General features: G+C 44.8%; 2 protein-coding genes across 5 annotated transcripts; one reads left to right on the forward strand and one right to left on the reverse strand.

Annotated features, from left to right (window-relative positions):
- Nucleotides 1-4505: 4505 nt before the first annotated feature.
- nts (neurotensin) lies at nucleotides 4506-9511 on the reverse strand. Of its 4 annotated transcripts, none has more exons than XM_031562698.1 (4): nucleotides 9345-9511; nucleotides 8152-8213; nucleotides 5904-6110; nucleotides 4506-4962 (listed from the first exon to the last, which is right to left on the reverse strand). In XM_031562698.1, the coding sequence occupies exons 1-4, from the start codon at nucleotides 9415-9417 to the stop codon at nucleotides 4813-4815; spliced, it is 492 nt and encodes a 163-aa protein (XP_031418558.1). In that variant the 5' UTR covers nucleotides 9418-9511; the 3' UTR covers nucleotides 4506-4812. The 4 variants fall into 4 exon arrangements, with proteins under 4 accessions (XP_031418558.1, XP_031418551.1, XP_031418570.1 ...); XM_031562691.1 differs by having other exon boundaries at nucleotides 5904-6113; XM_031562710.1 differs by lacking the exon at nucleotides 9345-9511 and adding an exon at nucleotides 8363-8459.
- A 1513-nt stretch (nucleotides 9512-11024) lies between these two features.
- On the forward strand, nucleotides 11025-20630 carry rassf9 (Ras association domain family member 9). The gene is made up of 2 exons (XM_031561964.2): nucleotides 11025-11265; nucleotides 17935-20630. The coding sequence occupies exons 1-2, from the start codon at nucleotides 11219-11221 to the stop codon at nucleotides 19253-19255; spliced, it is 1368 nt and encodes a 455-aa protein (XP_031417824.1). The 5' UTR covers nucleotides 11025-11218; the 3' UTR covers nucleotides 19256-20630.
- Nucleotides 20631-22077: the final 1447 nt, after the last annotated feature.

A 22077-nucleotide genomic window follows, 5' to 3' on the forward strand; every position in this document is an offset into this window, starting at 1 on the left:
AGAAAGTCTGAGTATCCTGCTTAGCTGATAAGAGAGGGTGCTAATCAGTTGGCCCAGCCGTACATAGAGTAGATATGATATGTGAGCACACTGAGACGTAGACGTCACCATGCTACGCTAATCAAGGCTGTCTTGTTTGTTTGGAACAGACGTCTAGTGACACAGAGAATACAAAGGAACAGTGGCACTCTGACCCTGCTGAAGCTTCAGGAACACCAAGTCCAACGACCACTATAAGCTGAACATGGACACAAACATTTTCCTATATGAACCTACTTCTTATTATGCAGCACACATGACTATAAGATACTAAATAATATATAAGAAACACATGAATATCATGTATAAAACAATAATGTAAAGTACATAAAAATAATGATTCCGATTCCCAACTCTTTGAGTGGCGAATGTGTTTTCCTAATGGCCCTGCGTGCTGCATGGTTTCAGTGGTGAGGAGAGCTGCTCTCTTGAGTGTGTGTAAGCGCCGCAGGCTTGGCGAAGAGATCCTCCGGCGGTTGGCTGGATCAGTGGTGCCAGCTCTGTGATTAGGGCCCTGATGAGCTCCGTCGAATGCGCTATTCTCACCCCGTCTGCCTTGCTGACAAGCTTCCGCACATATCTCAACTCACGCTCTCTCCCTCCCCCCCATTGCAGTAGCGTCCCTCTCCATTGTAACACCCTTAATTAAAGATTAATGCCAGGGTTTCCCTGCTTGGAGAGCAAAGATAACTCATTTCCCTTGGTGCTTCTTTGAAAAACGCCTGACCGCAAAGAGGGCAGAGAAGGAAGAAGGGAGGGAAGGAGAGAGAGAGAGAGAGAGAGAGAGAGAGAGAGAGAGAGAGAGACACAGAGAGAGAGAGAGAGAGAGAGAGAGAGAGAGAGAGCGTGAACAGATTACTGGAAAGAACAACCCGTCTGGCATCCTCCAGTTCCTCAAGCTTCCTGAAGGACATGCCATAACTGCACAGGGTCTCTATGTGTGTGTGCATGAGTGTCCCTGTGTGTGTGTGTGTGTGTGTGTGTGTGTGTGTGTGTGTGTGTGTGTGTGTGTGTGTGTGTGTGTGTGTGTGTGTGTTTGTAAGAGAGAGTGAGAGAGAGAGCATAAATGTGTGTGTGTGTGTGTGTGTGTGTGTGTGTGTGTGTGTGTGTGTGTTTGTAAGAGAGAGTGAGAGAGAGAGCATAAATGTGTGTGTGTGTGTTTGTAAGAGAGAGTGAGAGAGAGAGCATAAATGTGTGTGTGTGTGTGTGTGTGTGTGTGTCTGTGTCTGTGTGTGTGTGTGTGATTTCAATTACGGAAGGCAAAAAGACACAATCAGCTTCCTTAAGTCATTCCTCTGGGACAAGTCCTGCCTCTCCTCCCTTACAACAATTACCACTATCTTCTCCTCCTGGCTTTATGTGGCAATGTGTGTGTGTGTGTGTGTGTGTGTGTGTGTGTGTGTGTGTGTGTGCGAGTGCGAGTGCGTGTGCGTGTGCGTGTGAGTGAGTGAGTGAGTGAGTGAGTGTGTGTGTGTGCGTGTGTGTGTGTTTGTGAGTATGTGCTTGTGCATGCATGTGTGCATTTCAGTGTGTGTGTGTGCACAGAGAGTGGTCTGCTGTCTCAGAATATCAGCACTCCCCCCTTCCTGATCTCCAGGGAGCAGTACGGTAAAGGAGGAGGGGGGGGGGTATCAGCGATCTACAAGCAGCTGCAACTCTGTTGAAATGGCATCTCCCCACATCTGTGCCACAGTGTTGACACGTCGGCGGACTTTGGGTGTTGCTGCGGTTGTTTTGGGTGTGTAAATGGCGCGATGGTGTGTGTTCGATGCCTTAATGAAGTGTAAATGTATGGCCTCCCTGGCAGGCGTGTAGACCCTGACAATTGTCACAAGAATTTTGCCGATGAGAAAGAGAGCAAGAGAGCCCATTACCTGTCGGATGTTTATTTAAATTTTTTGGTATTCATTTTTGTAAGCCGCATTTCTGTAATTTGTCATATTCTCACTTTATCTAGCACACACCTCCTTGGCCTCCTTGCCATGTCATGCCACTGGCGGCTACGTTTGTTAAATAAATGTTCCTATCTCAAGGCACGTTTGAATGGTCTGTCACAACTGGGCGGCATCTCTCTCTCTCTCTCTCTCTCTCTCTCTCTCTCTTTATCTCCCTCTCTCTCACTCTATCTCTCTCTCTGTCTAATTCCAGTCTGTCAGAGAGAAGGCGGCTGTGTGGGAGATGGGTAGATAAGAGATAGCGGCACCGCGCAGTTTCTACACCTCATCCTCGCCGCTGGCCCGCAGACCCCCATCCCTCCGTGCTGTCAGCGTGTGCGGAGACACCGCCCGTATGCAGGGAGCCTAATTGTTTACTCCACCACCACTGAACAAGGTCATGCTTGTTAGACCGATCCGCCAATTCACACGAGCAGATTTCGCACAAAGGGAAGTAATCTCAGTCCTTCACAAGCAATTATCCTCATCTGACTGGCGTTAGCGAAATGCACTGCCCCATGCAGATGGAGGCGATGGTTTTCATTTAGTGCGAGGCCAGCGATGCTCCAGTGCCCTGCGGTGAGGCTCAAATGTCACTCCTTAACGCAATTCGAAACCATTCCAATTTGAACTCAATCGAAGCCGCTTAGAGCCTGAGAGAGGACAAATTAATTATGTCTTGCTATCCTTGCAACTATAGATGAGGGCGACAGCAGCTAGTCAACCCACAAGCCACTATTTCTCCCAGACGGTTTGTGTTTGTGTCAGATGTGTTTTTTTCACCATGGATTATGTGTATTTGGGGGTTCAACATACAAACCCAGTATGTATACACCTCATGAATCCTTCCCACACTTTACTTTCACTTATGACATCTGAATTTGTTATTACTGCTTTGCCAGCCAAACTTCAAGCACTGGTTGGGTGATGTGCCCCCCATGAAGTGTGTCATTTATAAGTCTGTGGTGAAAAACATACTAAAACATTGTACACATTTTCATGTGCATTTTAGTGAGTTTTAAGACGACCTGAAACTGCTAGGCTGGATTTCAGAGTGTGGGTATTTGTAAGTGCTGAGTATTGGAAAACCATGTATGAATAAATAATGTGGCATTCGCTAAACCATTATAAAACTGTTTGCTAATTATTGTTTACCCATTCAAAGGGAATAGTCATTGGACTCAGGCCCCCAACCACTAGTGCAGTGTTCAGTGAAAAAGATGTATCCAAGCTTCCATTATCAAATTCAGTAATTATGTTTAACCTCTTTGAAACACAAAAGTGTATAGGCTTTTCCACAGCATCTCAACCACCAACTAAACCTTCTCCCATTTTATTCCATAAGCTCACTGCACAGCCTGCATATCTTTCATAAATGGATGGCATCGCATCAACACAACTTTGATGCATAATACATTTGCGTATTTCGCAAGACATTTCACCTCTGTAGGTAAAACTGCCCTCTGCATCAGCCACACATCTATCTCGCTCCAGACTCAACCTGTCAGAAGCACAAGCTTGTGTGCTGAATAAGGAGATTAAACTCGTGCGTAGGTAGGTGTGAGTGTTCCTCAGACACATCAAAAGCACCCACCTCACATGGGTTGGGCTTCCCTGAAGTAGTGAAGCAATGCTGCGCTCTGGTGGTGGTGCGATCCCTGCTGGGACTGATGACATGCACCCGGAATGGTGCCTGACAAAGTAACTCAGAGATTTTAACGTTCATGTTTTATTACAAAACATTGCTTTAATTATTAGAACTAATTAGAACTGTTTAATGCTGAGGCTCACATTGTATCCATCTGCAATGTATCTTACTAATAATGCTTACCAGATTAGAGTAAGGCAGCACATAGGCTGATAGTCTATACACTGCAAAACTGTCTCATTTCTTCTGAAAGCATGGATTCTTCTCTTCATATTTTAAAATGTTGCATAGATGTATTTCTTATCCAGTATAAGATAACATACATGTCATTGGTGACGCGCAGACTTCACAGGAATGTTCAGGTGTTTGTGTTTTTCATGCATTTCTCTGTAGATCTGTACAATCTATACGTACTAGTCTGTTTAGTGGACAGAAAGGTAGTGCATCCTGCTGCTGCCAATCAGCCTCACTGAGAGAATTTGACAGTTCCTGTGGCGCACTCTGGTGGCTCTCTGTGAAACTACATACAACCTCACATGACCACTAAGGTGAAAGTATTGTCTCATTATGTTTGATTTTGGCACACCTTGTACCACAAAGCTAATACTGAATCTCTCCGCCTTGCTGAAGTGGTACGCATCTCTCTGGTCCCTCTCGTATCTGACGAGCTGTGAACTCACCCGATGAAGATGTACATCGCCAGTTGGGAAAGTAGTTTACCTCCCTCGGAGCATCTTCACTTTCACAGTCTGCCCCGAATACACTTCTACACTTCGTCCTCTTTTGTTCTCATCACTAGTGCACACATAGTATTTTGGTATTTTCAAATTCCACAAGTATTTTTATGAATTTCAGTGACAAAATGTCAAATATTTGAAATCTTGGATCTTTTTAATTACATTGACAAGAAAAATAAATATACATACAATGGACAAATATATTCATATTGATACATACATACCATTCTTGCCTTATAGTTTTTATTGTTTATGTACATAGCCTGTTATGAGAACGAGAAAAAGACCAGGTCCATCTTAGAACACACTGAAGGGTCCTTCATGGATAAAGTACACAAACCAAACCGGATGAGGAAATGAAAAACCATTGCTGATGTTATTACATTAAGCACAGGCACATATTCACAGAATGTAAAATGTCTCTTCTTTAGCACGAGAGTGTTGGCTGGGGGTGTCAGTAAAATAGGCTGCTTCGCTTGAGGATGTAAGGCCTCCGAGCCTGCTTGCTGGTGTGCAGTTGTCTCTTCAGGATGTAAGGGGATTTCCTCTTCAGCGGGTTGTCGCTGTTTTGGTCCAAGTCCAGGTAGTCCTCCACATCTTGGACCTGGGACAGAAACATGGCCGTCTGTAAACATCTCCTCTCCTCAGAGGCCTACTGCAAGGGATATCCTTGCGCGATGAGTATGATTAACTGGGTGGTGCACGGCAGATCTCTGGCTCTGCCCTGTGCCCAGCCCCAAGCTCCAATTAGCTATGTGTCAGTGTCACTGACGGCTGTGTTAGAGAGGCCCATGCATCAAAATGATAAATAACCAAGAAAACTGGTGTGCAAGTATAACATCTAGTCTGGTGTGCATACAGACAACTCGTGTAAAAGAAGTCTGATGAGAAGTCTTATGCAGGTATCTAAGTGTGTGTGTTTGTGTGCAAATGTGTCAATCAATCAATCAATCAATTGTGTGTGTGTGTGTGTGTGTGTGTGTGTGTGTGTGTGTGTGTGTGTGTTTTGTATTCAAGTGAATAGTTATATAGTATATGTATACATAGCATATGTAACTGTTTCATTTTGTATGAATGTATGCTTCTGCTTGGTCTCTTCTATGTGCTGTGGATACAATACACATAGGTGTGTATGATTGTGTGTCTGTGTGTGCTTGGGTTTGTTTGTGTGCATTTGAGCGTATGTGTGTCTGCACACATGTGTGTAAGAGTATGTGTTGCATATAGGTGTCTGTTCTTTTGTGTGACGATAAGCAATCATACGTGTGTGCATGTGCAAGTGTGTGTGTGTTCATGCGTGCACATGTGTGTGTGTGTGTGTTTGTGTCTGTGAGTGAGTGAGAGTGAGAGCGAGAGAGAGAGAGAGAGAGAGAAAGAGAGAGGGTGTGTGTGTGTGTGTGTGAGTGAGTGAGTAAGTGAGAGCGAGAGTGTGTGTGTGTGTGTGTGTGTGTGTGTGTGTGTGTGTGTGTGTGTGTGTGTGTGTGTGTGTGTGTGTGTGTGTGTGTGTGTGTGTGCGTGCGCGCGCGTTCATGTGTAATCACTCACCTCTCTGGGCTGCAGTACTCTACAGAGGTTCCGGAGGTCGTAAAGCTCATCCGCTGATTGGCTGACAGGTGGTAGGCGGAACCTGAAGTACTCCTCCTCCTCCTCTGGTTGGGTCTCGCTCTCTGGCTGCCACGCCTCATCCAGACTGTCCAGTGTGGCACACACCTTCAGTAGCGTCAGCCGCCACAAGACGGCGCTGTGTTTGCTCTGCTTCAGGTGCAGGGACAGAGAGGAGGAGAGACTTCAGTCTCTATCAGAGCCCTCACACATCAGTGGACTATCTGCCTGGCAGAGGTGGCTGCACACTACAGGTATATCAAGACTCCTCTTTGAGACAGAACTGAAATGGAATAATGGTCATGAACTCATTAACTTCCTCGTTATTTCAACCATCTCATTTTAGAGAAGTAATTAGGGTGTCAAAGCTGAAATGATCTCAACAAAGCAGTGGTGTTGATTCATCTCCGTTTTGTTTACTCTGACTTTAATTGTTGTTATTCTCCACTTTAATAACGTTTTATTGCCTCCTGATAGTCTAGCCTGCTGTGGAGGGATCTGACTTAGCGCATTAGCTGGGAAAGTATGGATGAGTCTGAGAAACCCAGGACATTAGGATGTTCTCTCCTCACTGTGTAGGTTAACACAAAGCAGGGAAACCAGTCTTGCCGGATCTCTCCACCTCTCTTTTTCTCCCAAGGAACGTGTTTTTTAAGACATCAAGCAACAGCTTTTCCTCAGCCCTGAATCATAAAGCTGTCAGTTGGTGAGAGTGATAAACGGCTTGATCTTTGATGAGGAAAAACTCAGTCGGAGAGAGAGAGAACAGAGGGAAGGGACAATCGACAGGGAAATGCCACTGTGTAAATGGTCCTGCCTGCGGAGGCAATGAAATGGCTCCCTGGAGTGACCGCTGACAGAAGCTGGCTGCACAGTTGCACCTCTGGCATTTAAAGAGCCGTGTCCCCCCAGTTACAGCACAGCCCCTAACATTTCCCTCCAGCCAATTTAATGGTGCGTAAAGGAGCAAAGAGCATAACATTTTACATCGCATCATTACAAGTGTCTGTCCCAGCACTGATTAATCAGCCTCGGCTCTGTGGTAGAGAGCACCTCTGTTTGGGTCTTTTCTCTTGTGAGGGTAGGGGAGAGATATTCTTGTAGTTCATATTCCCTCTGCTCCTGCTGCTGTCAGCTGCAGTAATGGAGCTCATGATGACTTTGGTCTTTGTCCACGGCAGCGGGACACAGCAGGGATGAGCCTGCGACTCGTGGCAGCCCGGCACTTGGCTTTCACCAGCTCTCGCCAAATAGCTGCCCATGGCTGGTGCCAGTGTCAAGAGACATTTGTTTCATTTCAGCTGCCAGCTGCGGTTCCACCAACCAGAATAAACAGTGGATAAATAATGAATTGCAAATGAATGAGAGAGTGCTTTCAAATATACACAGCAAGCACCGCTTCCCACATTCCCAAGACTCATTTGCTCAGAATGTTCTAAAAATGCCATTATTGGCAATTATTACAAATTCAAGGCAAAGTATTGTTCTTAGGGAAACATTAACTGTCAGTTTGTCAGTTCATACCTATGCCGGTTGTTATATCAAGTCTCTAAGGTATCACGCTTATGCAGCTTCATTAAGATTGCTGTCTGAGGTCTCTGAGTGGACAGAGCTGTTCACTTATTGGTCTTGCTGGTGGCTCGGTGACTTGCCTTCATCTCTAGTCATTTATCAAAATGTAAGCGAGGAAGAGAAAGAGCAGAACGTTTGACTGTCATCTTAAACACATTTGCTCTGGTAATACATTCTTAAGTAAGGAGCGTAGTTCACTCTCTGATTCCCTTTATTCTGTCACTGCCAGAGGCTGAAATTAGGTGTGGTTTAATACAAATCTGTCATTAATCACGTTAATAGTGTTCAATATTTATATAATAAATCATGTTAGAAATGTAGTGATCCAATTTAAAAGACATTTATAAACTTTGTTATTTGACATTTCTATTAAGATTGACTAATCTTCTTTCGGCAGCCACCAATTCTCTATTAACAATATTAAAAGAGCAATCCTTGACGTTCTATTCAACATGTCTAGCGAGCAGGTGATCTTATATAGTCTACACTGAAGCCAAAGGGCAAATCTATATTCAGTCTTTATGAAAGCACTCGACACACGTCGGAGTGCCAGTGATGCCTTTGTTCTCTACACACTACAAGGGGACACGGCAGGTGCAAAAATAAAACATCACAGTACCTTTGAAGTAAAGAGACTGCTCAACAACTCCTCTTCTATCGTCCGCTTCTCCTGGTCAACATCTGTTGAAATACAGAAGACCTAATCTTCTACACGAAAAACAACAACATACAGAGAATGTATCGAGAAATTAAATAATCAAAGATTTGATATGCTAAGTTATAGTATTTTCATGTTCATATCAGTATCGGGGCATCGAACCCATTCGCACGTTTAAGCGCTTTCATGAATGCGAGTCTGTCCGCGTTTCCATTCTCTGGGTTATGTGTCTGTGTTAACTCTCCTAATCAAGAGCGGAGTTGTGAACAGTTGTGGGTTCCAAACTTGAGGCTGTCAGAGCAACTTGAACGGAAACACGTCATAAAATCTCAACAAATGCGATTTGATGCGAATAAACCCGTTTCCATCAACCTTGATCGCATCATACGACCCTTTGCAAATAGGGAGCTAATCTACCCCCCACTAGCGAATCGATTTCTTATTTCATTTAGAAGATTAAATGCAAATTTCAAGCGTTTCCACTTAAGCTTTCTATTTGAATGGTCAAAATTCACATGAAAAAGTTGGATGGAAACCCAGCAACAGTGTAATGTTAATGTATTTCAAGTGAAATTTGGAGTGCGATTAACGTGAAATATTTCCAAAGCAATTTTTTTTTTTAAGTATGCAAAACAGATAAACAGATGCGTAAATGCTGGCAAAGTAATTATGTCCCTATGTAGCTTTGAAACTGAAACTTCACTGATTGTTTGACCAATCTCGAATTATCAGGCGTCTGGAACAGTGTTAGTTCATAAACCGTAGTCTCTAAACAGGTGCTGTGAAAGGTTCTTTCTATCGCATGTATATCTAATAATTACATTGGAGATAATATCGATACAATTTGTAGCTTCTAATCTAACCCCTCCCACCTATTTGATTTGTGGTTCCCATTGAATGCATTTAATTTATTGAATTGATGTCTTGTATTTCATTTAATAAGGCAATATAATGTTTAATCTTGCTAGACTGAAAATGTCATTACACTTTTAAAGTACAGATTAAACAGATGAAAATACACATCTACATTCCAATATGCTGTCCTGATATCTCCTAATAAGATGAGTTGTTATTAGTAAATTGAGCTGAAATGATATCGGCTCCTCTCATCTCATGCCTTCATTTAAATCCATCTTAAAGATGGCCATGCTTACCTGAACCCAGAGCATGGCTCACAAACACCAGGAGAACTGCAAACACTATATGCATCCGCATCTTGGGGACCATCCAACAATTCTCAAACAACTAGGCTGGGCCCAAGTCCATAGGTTTAGACGTCAACAAAAGTTGTTGAGAGAGAGAGATAGGTTGAGCTAGAGAGGGGCAGAGATAGAAAGAAAAAGAGAGGGAAAGAGAAAGAGAGACGCCGAGGGTGTTCTGTCTCCTTGTGAGTCCTCTATCCAGTGTGGTCCCTTGCCTTGATTGCCAGTGCAGGGGTGGAGAGTGGTGCTCAGGGTTCCATTCCACCCAGTATATATGAGCCTGCAGGATCTCCAGGGGCAGCCTCACCACTCCTCACCCCTCCCTTCCCTAACTCTCTCTCTCTCTCTATCCATTAGCCTCTCTCCATCCATCTCTCCTTGCCTCCATCTCTCTCTTCCTTGCTCTGCGTGCCCCCTGCTGTGTCATGGTGACATCAGACATCATCACTGCGTCACAGGTCCACTCCTCATCAGGCTGACGTCCACACTTTAAGAACTTTCATCAGCACAGACACTTGTGTTTGCCTTTTCTGATGTTGCTGCTTAACTGGCTTCTTCTGATTGGGTGTCAGAAGGACTTGAAATGTGTGTGTGTGTGTGTGTGTGTGTGTGTGTGTGTGTGTGTGTGTGTGTGTGTGTGTGTGTGTGTGTGTGTGTGTGTGTGTGTGTGTGTGTGTGTGTGTGTGTGCGTGTGTGAGTAGGGGTGTGATTAAAGTGTTGGGGGGTTATAGTGGAACCAAGGTGTCTGAAAGGATAGGAATCCATAGACAAGACGTGTGACTAATGGTGAGGGCAAGAGTATTTCCGTATCAAACATGAAATCTGGAAATGTTGAAACAAATATCAGAATAATGTGAATAATGTAACCACTAAGCAGGTCTCTGTTGCATGCTACCTTTCAATTAAACTCACTTCACACCCAGTCATTAAATTATCAGTGGCTCTTTTCAACACAAAGAAGACACAAATCATAAATACAGAATCCAGAAAATAAACGAACTATATAATATACATAATTACTAAGAAGATTTTGTTTTCACTTTTCAATAATGATGATGTGGACCGTTGTCTCATCTGACACAGTGACTTCAGGGGCGGGGAACCGAAAAAGGGTTTATGGACAACTTCAACGTGGTGCACCGGCATGCCCGCTGGACGTCGCTCGTGAGCAGCTCCTTCATCTCAACTAGAGCAAGAGACAGACCAAATAAATGGCAACTCGCCCCAGGTACTCAAACCATAGTTACCATAATTAACCTAAAATATGTTTTAGGGAAGACATTAACCTATTTGTGGGTAACAGAGGACTCTCCGCCTAAACGCCAATGTCCAGGTCGTGTGGAAAGAGTTAGAATTAAAAATTAGGAGTCACAAATGTGTAGTTATTCAGGGCCACATTTGAAAACTTTTTTACAGCTATTCATAGCTGTAGGCGTAGCTACCACATGTTATTTAGGCAAACGTGTTGCCACATATAACTGCATTATCGTCGTTAACGAAACAATAAAAGGTTATTTTGGAATTGTCCTATGTTCAAAAGTCTATTCAGGCTTCATCACAGTCTAACAGCCAAAATCAACCGGCAGGTTATAGGTAGCCCGCAGTGCCTCTGATGTAAGTCATTCTGCCCTGCGCTGAAAACGGCACTACCGTAGTGGGACGGCCCTCCCGAAAAGTGCGCTTTGACAACCTAACAGCAAGTTGAGGAGTTCTTCAACTTTTTCTCAGTTGCTCATTGTAACACTGAGGAAAGTTGAGGTCACTGGACAGATTTTCCGCCATGCAACAAACTTAATTTCCTTGGACCTCGACAGCAGAGTTTTGCAATGGCTCCGTTTGGAAGGAATTTTCTAAAAGCGCGATTGAAAAACAGGTACTTCGTCGTTTTCAAATTAAATGTTTAGCTAAGTTGTGAATATTAGAACGTACACTGAAATTCACATTCACTTTAAATAATTGTATATATTTAGTATGTGTATTGTCTTCGTTTTTGTGTTGGAAGATATAATCCAAATTTAACTATGCATGTTTTGGATACAAGTAGCCTACTCTTCATCTTCCCAGCTAATGTAAGCTAATGATGATTTGGGAATAGGGGGAATCGTGGTTTATTTCTCGAACTAAACTCTAGTTAACAAATTAGAAGTGGTAACGCCAGACTTTTGTATTCTTGTTTAGTAGCTTAAGGAGAACTGGTGGTGATGGTAGCTGAGTATCATGTTACTGGTACCATGTAGTGTAAAGGAAGGCTATCTGCCATGTAGTTAATATAATTACAGTATTTCCGTGAACGTGTGTGTGTCTGCGAGTGTGTATGTGTGTGCGTGCATTCTTTAGAAGCGAGATAGAGAGAAACAATAACTTTATAGATTCATATAGTACACAACAATAACTCATATCCCTGCCCAAACGCATGTCAATAGACTTCTCCTTGAGGGGATTGAATACGTTGTTGTTCACGGCTGAAGTTGTGCATGTGGGGGGTTGTTAATTGTCAGGATGAACAGGTAAATTGTTACCCCCGTGAAACATTAGACTAAGGATCATATGTCCATGTATGCCAAAAGCACATTTAGTATTTTCTCTAATGAAAGCTGACCTACTTGTTTTGCATAGCACAAAGCCTGTAATTACTGCCTGATTTCTTTTAAGATGGAGCTCTGTCTGGGTTTAGGTTAAGAGGCATCCTGTCATCGTCTCAGGTGCAATCAACATCCCTGCCTCCCTAAGTGGCTTGGTTCTAGTTTTGATGTTTCATGGCTCCATGAGAACCGCAGTGGGATTCTTGAGAGTGTCAGAGATGTGTTAGCTCCTGGCAGTGTTGGTCTGAGTATGTGAATGTGTTTGTGTTTCACAACTGAATGATGGTCTGTAATTAAAACAGTGTTCACAAGTTCAGAGAGGCTCTGCCAAGTGAACACTGAGGGTGTATTGCTGGTCATATATTATTCCACCGTATATATATATATATCTTGCGGAAGCTTGTGAATAGAAACTAAAATAGCCATGCATGGTACAGCTGTGAAGAAAAGTGGATATGATAGAAAACAATGTTCGTTACCGCACTTTTCTATTCTAGTCATGTTGTCGTCATGCTCAGCTTTTATACTATTTTTAGGTAGCAAAATGAGACTGTGCTGTTTGCAGGGGAAATCAATATTTGAAGTTTATGAACCTCCCATCTCCACATCTTTGGTAATGGCAAATAGTCTTGTGTTATTTTTCAAGTTGCAACATAATTACCTTTTACAGCCGAAGCCAACTGTAATTATTGTGCTGGGATCTGAAGGCATATCAAAGGCAGTTTTTCTTCAACTCTTTTTTACTTTCAGATATGTTTTTGGGAGACAGTCTCCTACTTGCTCTAGATTGTTTCATCATATCTGCTGGTATGCTTTTGAACCGTGTACGGTGTTCCTCGTGTGATCTAACATAATCAGAGAGAGCTAATTAATATCTGTGATTTCAAACCATTTAAGTGCTGTAGCTTGTTTGAGCAGCACAGTACTGGACACAATACTGAATGGAAAAGGGTGGCGTCAGTGGAGAAGACAGATCAGTTCAGTTGACTCTGTGGCTGGCCCACATTAAAGGGCCTCTAACAACTGCTTGGGATAATTTAGTGGTAATAAACACAGTCAGTGTGCTCTGCATTTGTATTCATCCCGTTCACAGAAGGAATTGTCGAATGCACAGTACTAGTGTGGTTCAGTTCAAAGACACGTCTGGCCATTGAGTTCTGGTGAATAGAAAGATAAGAACCCTTCCATTGGAACAATTATCCATAAGAGATGGCTTCGCCAGTCAACATGTCAATGCATCAATATTGTAAGAATGGAGGGGATTCAAAGTTTGGAAAAAGATAAGAAGCTAACAGCACTATCTTGTTCAGCTATGTTGTGTTGTTATGTTGTGTTACTAAAACAAGTTTTTTTGTCTTGAGTTAAACTGGATTTGGTCTCAAGAACAGTTTACATTTTGGAAATTAGTGTTGACTCGTGCAATTATCATTGGGAAACAGTGATTGTGATAACTTTAGCATAACAATAATCAAAATGACATTGTTGTTTGAACACTATCCCTGTGTAAACTCCGTAGAGTGCTGGTGAAGGGAAAGAGTTTGTGTTTTGTCTTTATGAAGATGCCTATCAGGGCAGTTTCCCAAAAGATAACGGACCTCTTGGGAAAAAAAATATGTTTTTCTCATCAAAATCCTGCATCCTCTTCAGATAAGACTCAGGAAATCCCTGTTTTGTGGTGTTGATGTCACTGCCTTTGGTATTCCAGAGGGACACAAGCTGTTTGAAGCAGGAATTAGGTACAGAGATAACTTCTTGGTAAGAGCAACAATAAGCATAAACTATGTGCTAAAGTATCCAGATCTAATACTTATAGAATTCATGACATCTGAGTGTGAACATGGCAGCTCTCCCACATGTAGTGACATGTTCAAATCACATGCAGGTGACCGTGTTTGGTGTAGTGTTATGCCTAGCATGACACATTTCCATGAAAGTATGATGCACAAAACAGCACAAAGAGGGTGGACTCCCACAGTGGTCTGTGAGGTGAGAGAGGGTGGACTCCCACAGTGGTCTGTGGGGTGAGAGAGGGTGGACTCCCACAGTGGTCTGTGAGGTGAGAGAGGGTGGACTCCCACAGTGGTCTGTGGGGTGAGAGAGGGTGGACTCCCACAGTGGTCTGTGAGGTGAGAGAGGGTGGACTCCCACAGTGGTCTGTGAGGTGAGAGAGGGTGGACTCCCACAGTGGTCTGTGGGGTGAGAGAGGGTGGACTCCCACAGTGGTCTGTGAGGTGAGAGAGGGTGGACTCCCACAGTGGTCTGTGAGGTGAGAGAGGGTGGACTCCCACAGTGGTCTGTGAGGTGAGAGAGGGTGGACTCCCACAGTGGTCTGTGAGGTGAGAGAGGGTGGACTCCCACAGTGGTCTGTGAGGTGAGAGAGGGTGGACTCCCACAGTGGTCTGTGAGGTGAGAGAGGGTGGACTCCCACAGTGGTCTGTGGGTTCAGAGCATCTCAGTGCCGGGCGAGTTGTGTAGACGTAGACCAGCATGTAGACGCTGTGGGCTGTTAGCCAGAACAGAGGCTGCCGTAGTTATATTGCCTGAGTCTCATTAGTGCGTACAGCTCCTTCCTTCGCCTGGGCTTCTTACAGTACATTACCCTCTCTCCCCCTGTTCCAAGTTCACCTGGAGTTCAAAGTGGCTCACTCAGGATTTTGTCTTACGCAAAACATACACACACTAACACACACAAAGATCTGCTGACTCTTTACACCAAGATATTTCACACACTTTCCTTCATAGTGATATGAACACTTTCCTAGTCCTGCAAAGTCAATAAATGGAGATTTATTGGGTATCACTAAAGGCCCATGGAAAATGATCAGGGTACAATATTCCCCCAGTCTACCATCATCTTTGACCACTCAGTTGCATGTAAATCATGCTAATTAAATATTTGAAGGATTGTTAATGACAATTGGCGAAATGTCAAATAAGGTGAAATGAATATGCTTTCCCATAAGTCTTTGTGCTTGCCTGGTGGTGCATATTGTGTTAGGGAGTGTGCTGCAGGGGAGGATGTGACCTACGACCTGTGCTCTGTGCTCTGTGCTTATCTTGGGTCAGGTTCTCTATTGTGGTTCTCCCTGGTCACCGCCACCCAACAATAACCCTGTTCAGACTCACTGCACTCTCCAAAGTTCTGCTGCCATTTCTGCTCTCTTACATGTGTACAGCACACACAACCCTACACACACACATGCACACGCGCACACACCGACACCGACACACACACACACACACACACACACACGCACACACACACACACACACACACACACACACAATCACACACACACGCACAATCACACACACACACGCACACACACACACACACACACACACACACACACACACAATCACACAATCACACACACACACACACATACACACACATAAATACATGCTGGAATTATGCTGGAGCACACTCGCATTGTGCAGGTTCAAAGGTTAGGCTGCACTGACGGTGTAATTACAAAACACTGTCTTCATAATGAGGAGGGATGGAATAAAAATCACACGAACAGTTGGAAACAAAACACAGGTGCACAAAGATGTGGCAGGCTGTTTTTACATCCATTACAGCACTGCCTCTGTGGCAATATGACTATGAAGATGGAATTTCATTTTCCATGTGGTCACAATGCCCTAAACTTGGGAGCAGGAAATATGGAGCAGGACGTGGCCAGTGATCAGTGATTGTGACACAACACAAACACAGGTGCTTCCCTATTCTTTCTGTTGGTTTCCCTTGGGCTACAGCAGACTACCTCATGTGTGTGTGTGTGTGTGTGTGTGTGCCTTTGTGGGTACACTATATTTATAAGCGTCCATGTTTGCAAGTGTCAAAATGAACGAGTAGGTGTGAGCAAATCCCTGCACTTGCGTAATTTACGTGCGTGACCATGCATGTTCTCGCGGAGTTGACAGAATATGGCTGTGGTGACCTCATTCATCTCGCTGCTCTGAAGGAGCCGACGGTGTGAAGAGTTAACAGGGGGTGACACGGCGCAAGACATAATGAGAGAGATGCAAGAGAGGGCCCCCTCGGTTGCCTGCAGGCTAACTGATCCGCCTCGGCTGCTAAGGCTTTCAGCTCTGAGCCTCGGCGATGAGGTGATCTTCCACTAAACATATGTGTCTGGCAGTCGCCTACGGGGATGAGCTCCCATTCAATGAGCTTTTGGGAATGACATCACACGCAGCACTCCCTCGCAGGTTAGACAGCTTCAGACACGGCTGTAATGCGAAGCATATAAAACTTGTCAAATGAATATGGCAGTCAAATTAATATGTTTATATTTATTGAGGAATGTTAGCGGTGCTAACATTTTATAATGTAAACAGGGCTTGGACACAGAAACGGAGACAGTATTGTGGTAACTGAATTATACTGCAAGTACTTTAGTAAAGGGGTAAGCACCCTTTCCCATTCATCATCACCCACACACATACACAAGCAGACACACACACACTCAAACACACACACGCACACATACACACACACACACCAAGCTAGATGTTCCTTAAGATCCCAAGTGGCAGCCACAGTTCTGCCATAGTTCGCTGAAAGTCGTCACGGTCGTTGTGCGTGAATGCTGGAGGTGTGCGTCTCTGTTTGCCACCTGCATACTTCTGTTGTTTACCTTTGCTCAATTCCACTCTCAGGGTCTCCTAACCATTAACCTGCCGCTCACATTGTTGCATACGTATAAGCATTCCTGAGAGGTCTCTCATCAAGGGCTCGCACAAAGCCCAGCTTGTGTTCCTTTGCCCCCAGAAAGGCAAAATACAGCAGTATCAGACGATACGTAAACACTATCCAACCCAACCAAACAGTGTCATTTGGCAAGGTTGAGCTGTGCTCGTGTGTTGTGCTGCCCTAGCCAGCACTCCTTCTTCTAGACAAAGGACCAGCGGACTGCGATGTCTCCTGAGCTTATTCTCTCTGACCTTGGCTAGACATACAACAGTGACTTATGGCCCAAATGGCCTTACCGTACTCAGCCGAGGGTGAGGAGACTGTGCTACACGTAGCAACAATGTTATGTGTTCTGTTCACTATATCCCTCTATTGTAGTGGTGATTTATGGTGGTGTGAAAATGAAGGAGAGAGAATGTCTCTGTGTGCATGTGTGTGTGTGTGTGTGTGTGTGTGTGTGTGTGTGTGTGTGTGTGTGTGTGTGTGTGTGTGTGTGTGTGTGTGTGTGTGTGTGTGTGTGTGTGTGTGTGTGTGTGTGTGTGTCTGTGTGTCTGTGTGTGTGTGTGTGTGTGTGTTGGGTATCCATGTTGAGAGACTAGCGCTTTAATTCATGAGACCAAAGAGTCTTGCCTTCATTTAACAGAAACTCTATTACCATTCAGTGCTGTCACTTGTGTGTCCTAACATCATGGAGACTAGGTCTAAGCCTATTGTGAGTAACTCTTTATTAATAGGTAATAGATTTAGCTCAGCTGCTATTAATAATGTTGGGAAATATTCCCTAAAATGTGTGAACATATTTAAAAAACGGTATGTCATTTTACAGTGGCAGGGAGTTTAAAAAGAGACAGATTGTTGAATCACCGTGAGCATGGTCTAATAATTAGTAAATGAGGAATTTTATGAGTAAGATGAATGATCATATAATAGAGGCCCTAATTGATGTGCTTCTCAGGATCTCTAGGAGTTCCTTTTTTCCTCGTTGCTCAAATTGAGCCATCATCTGAGGCGCTTTGACAGGACAAGGCTAATGAGGATGTGTGTAATTGTTACATGCTGATCCACTAAGCCGAGCTTGGTGATATAACACATACCCCTGGGAACATAAATGACCAAATGAAGTGATGTAAGAGCATGTTCTACCATCTCATAGAACATTGTTCACTGAAGCACTGGAGAGAATGTCTTAAGCTCCTTGTAGAACCCTATTTGACCACAGTAGTCATTGAGCAGCTGTTTGCTCTTTTCTTGTCACCAGGTCGAAGGAGACAGAGGAGACCCCCGGCAAGGAGATCCAGGTATGCGTGTGCCAAGAGGAGAAGGCGGTGTGCGGAGTCACCAAACACACCACGTGCGCCGACATGGTCCAAGCGCTCCTGGATGACCACAGGAGCCTCCCGGAGAGCCGGCGGCAGCTCCACGGCGAGCCCAAGGAGTTCTGCCTGGTGGAGCGCTGGAAGGGCTTCGAGCGGGCGCTGCCACCCCTCACCCGCATCCTGCGCCTCTGGAATGCCTGGGGCGAGGAGAAGCCCTCCATCCAGTTCGTCCTGGTCAAGACCAGCGAGTGCGCCCCTCCGGCCAAAGCTGGAAAGAGGTCGTCCAGGTCGCGCTCCGCGGCCGTGGGGAGGGCCCGCCGCTGGGAGCAGTGCCCCGCTCAGTACGCCAAGACCCTGCCAGTGGAGCGACAGAAGCGGCTGGTGAAAAAGGCTTTCCGCAAGCTGGACCGGATCCGGCGCGAGAGCGAGCCGGCCGCCGCCACCGGCAGGCAGGAGGGGTCGGAGGAGATCGACGGCATGGTGCGCCTCATCATCTCACAGGACCACACCCTCCGGCAGCAGCTGCAGCACATGCGCGAGCTGGACCTGCAGATCGAGCAGAACGAGAGGTTGCTGAGGCAGGAGGGGGGGGCGGGGGCGGAGGGGGTGGGGGCAGGGGCCTTGAGCAACTCGCCCCGCCTCAGCCTGACGGACAGCTACGATAGCCAGTGGCTGTGCGAGGGGCGCCTGCAGGGTAACCTGCACACCAATGACAGCGTGGAGCAGCTGGAGGAGCAGTTGCGCCGGCACCAGGAGCTCATCTTCAAGCTGTCCCAGGATATTGACGTTGAGCTCCAGAGCGGTGAGTGGCTGCCTGGGGACGAGGAGACGCTTGGGGCGACGGCGATGGCGCTGCCTCCCGATCTCGGCATGGACGCCCCGGAGCTGAAGAGCACCCGCACGGAGCTGGAGCACAGCATGCGGGCTGGCCTCTCGCTCTACTCCCAGACACAGGAGCTGGAGAGGGAGCTGCAGTGTCACGACACCACCCTGCTCTCCAAGAGCCAGGAGTGTCAGCTCCTCGCAGCCCAGCTCAGTGCACTGCACCTGGGGGAAGGCTCGCCGCAGCCAGGCCCCTCGCCACTAAAGAGCCAGGCCAAGTGCAGTGTGGAGCAGCAGGGACTAGGAGCCGATAAGATCAGACAAGGCCTGACAGCCGATGCCATAGACACAGACTCAGACACGGGCATCAGTTCCACACACAGCCAGGACTCCCTCTCCCCCACTGTGAGCCGGAGGCCTCCCCTGGACACAGACGTCTAAACACAAAAGAATAAATCAGCACATGTGAACTAATTAACGGAGATGCAGATCGACGTGAGGCAATGAACTTCACTGGCCATCTGTCTCAATTATTTTGTATTTCAAACCCATATATTTGTGCACTCATACCTGAAGTCAAATCAAAGTGAAGGTGAGTGAAAATCTCTGTGTCAGAGTCTCTATCTCAGTCTGCTGTAGTCATGGACACCATTCCAGACCGAAAGGTATGCAGCAGTTTGTACACTACAAGCACAGCTACATGTCTCCAGGTCATTGTTTTGAATGCAGGAATGCAGTGAAGGTTTTCTTCCTCTTGAATGGAAAAAGCACTTGAGTGTTGGTCTTGTTATAAGCATTCTGTCAGTTTTAACCCGACTGCTTTGTGTTGTGCAGTTCCACTACAAGCAGAGAGGCGATAAGAGAGGCGTTTTGGAAAGCAAAGCTTTCACATTTGTTTTGAGAGGTAACGTGGAGCAACTGCTGAAAGAGACTAGTTGAAACTACTGTAAATGAGCTTAAACTGCTGTGTGCATTTTTGCAGTCCCCTCCAATGTCAATAGAACTCTTTGTGCTAATATGACGACCTTTGCATTCCAACAACACAGTTCTCTACAAAAGCTTAGCATTTATTTGACCTTTGCTAACATGAATTGTATGAAAGTTCTATTTATATTTTAAAGTTAAAAATGAACTAACTTTTAAAGTTAGCACTGTTATGTCTCCAAAATGTTAATTATTCAAGATATGTTTATTGTAAAGTTTGTGCTCTGCAGATATTTCCCCGGTAAAAGAGAATGGTAACATGCACAAAAGTGTTTAGAGTTATGAAAGAAGTAAAGTACACTGTGTATGTCCTCAAAATTGACATTGTTTTATATTAAAACATCCTGTTGTGCCTTCAGGTTTAGATCATACATTAAATGACAAATTAAGATCATATCATGTGGACAATGATTTGCTTACAAAGATGGCCTAAAATGATATTTTAATCATTCATAAACCCATTGTTATATTTCTCGACATTTTGGTGAATACGTTTTACATAACTAGCCTGATTACTCAGCTGCATGTCGAACATTCAGACCTACCTTTGACAAGTCTTTCTTTATCACCTGTGTATGAATGTCATTACTTGAGTTTATTGCTCTGTTTGAAACCATAAATGTAAGACCCAATGTAAAAGACCCCCTTCAGAGAGTGTACTCCCACATTATACTCTTATTGTCGAGCAAATTGTAACTACACAGTGCAATCACCACATTCATACACTGAATGCTACTTACTGCTCCTCGGGATCCAAGTATTGGTGTTCAGGTAGATTGGATATTGTTCTCCCATTCCGTAGTTTGATAATAAACGCTCCATTGCTACATGCTTTCTGTGTTTCTATTATTGAGTATATGACCATATTGTTGCTAAGGATTGAAGGGGAAGAGATGCGGTTCAGTCAGTGAGATTCTTCATGACCCCAATAAGACCAATCAGGACAGTCTGGACAGGGGGGTGCAGCCAGACTGATTTTGGGGATCACTCCGAAGGAGCAAGTAAGCAGACAAGACTGTTTTTCACTGTTACATTTACATTTTTACATTTAGCAGACGCTTTTATCCAAAGCGACTTACATATGTGCGACTTACAATGTATACACATTTTACATTTACACTGATGGCACACTGCACATCAGGAGCAATTAGGGGTTCAGTGCCTTGCTCAAAGACACTTCGACAGGGAATCGAACTAGCAACCTTCTGATTACTAAACGACTTCTTTACCTCCTGTACCACTGCCGCCCCACTGTTTGGGAAAGTAAATGGACAGTCAGTTAAAAGGCATTGCATTTTGTATTTCAAAAACTAGCAAACTAACTAACTAACAGCCAAGAGAACTACCTCGCAAACACCAACAACATCCCAGTTCACACTGAGAAAAGGTAACTAACTTGCTAACATGTATTTCATGCTGTTTCAGGGGTGGGGATGGAGCCCCAGACTACATAGTGACAATGTTACTAAAGCTAGGGAAGGTCAACAAACATACCTTTAAAAATGGGAAAGAATTATGTTTCTGTAACAATATAAACCTGAGAAGATGACTGAAACTACTTGCTATTGCATTACAAAATACCACCACATTTGTTCCATTAATTAAACAAGCCCCCAGACAAATGTCTCTTTGCCCACTCTTCTAGGCAGGGACTGAGCTTAAGGCACATGGGAGCCGCCTTTCACCCAGTGATCACTGCATCACTCTCCCTCCACTTCTGATCTTTGAGTGTTTTGGCCGAACAAAAAGCCAAGGCCATTAAATCTCTCCCTCTTTGCAACTTAATGCACTGGCTTAGACTCGCCAAGAAAGCCTTCAGGGGCTACACGTTGTTTGGCCATTGTGTGCTGCTCACTTCTAAATGAATAGAAACTATTTCTCTTTCCTTGTGATGCAAATATTCCCACGTCTTCTTGGACTGTTTTGCCTTCAGAGTGGCCCAGCTGCTTTCTCCAATTGTGTGCCTCTGCAAAAGTATTCACTCTGGTCTGGTTTTTTAGGGAAATGTTATATTGACCAAAAACAGTCTTGATTGTGTTCGACACATTTCCTAGGCACTCAAATCCCAGCCCAGAGCCTTGTACAGAGCATGTAGCTAGCTTCCTGCACGTCCTGCTCTTACAGTGTGTCTCGGACCAACAGCTGATTTCCCATCGGACCGCCATCACCACGGCAACTTGTTTACCCAGGCTGTCCAATCATGAGAAACAGGAGGCCTGCCAAGAGTCGCTCACGTTGGAAAACACTAGTAATTAACTGGCCAAAATGGCAATTACCGC

Source organism: Clupea harengus, chromosome 3, assembly GCF_900700415.2.
Source record: "Clupea harengus chromosome 3, Ch_v2.0.2, whole genome shotgun sequence".
Lineage (NCBI taxonomy): Eukaryota > Metazoa > Chordata > Actinopteri > Clupeiformes > Clupeidae > Clupea > Clupea harengus.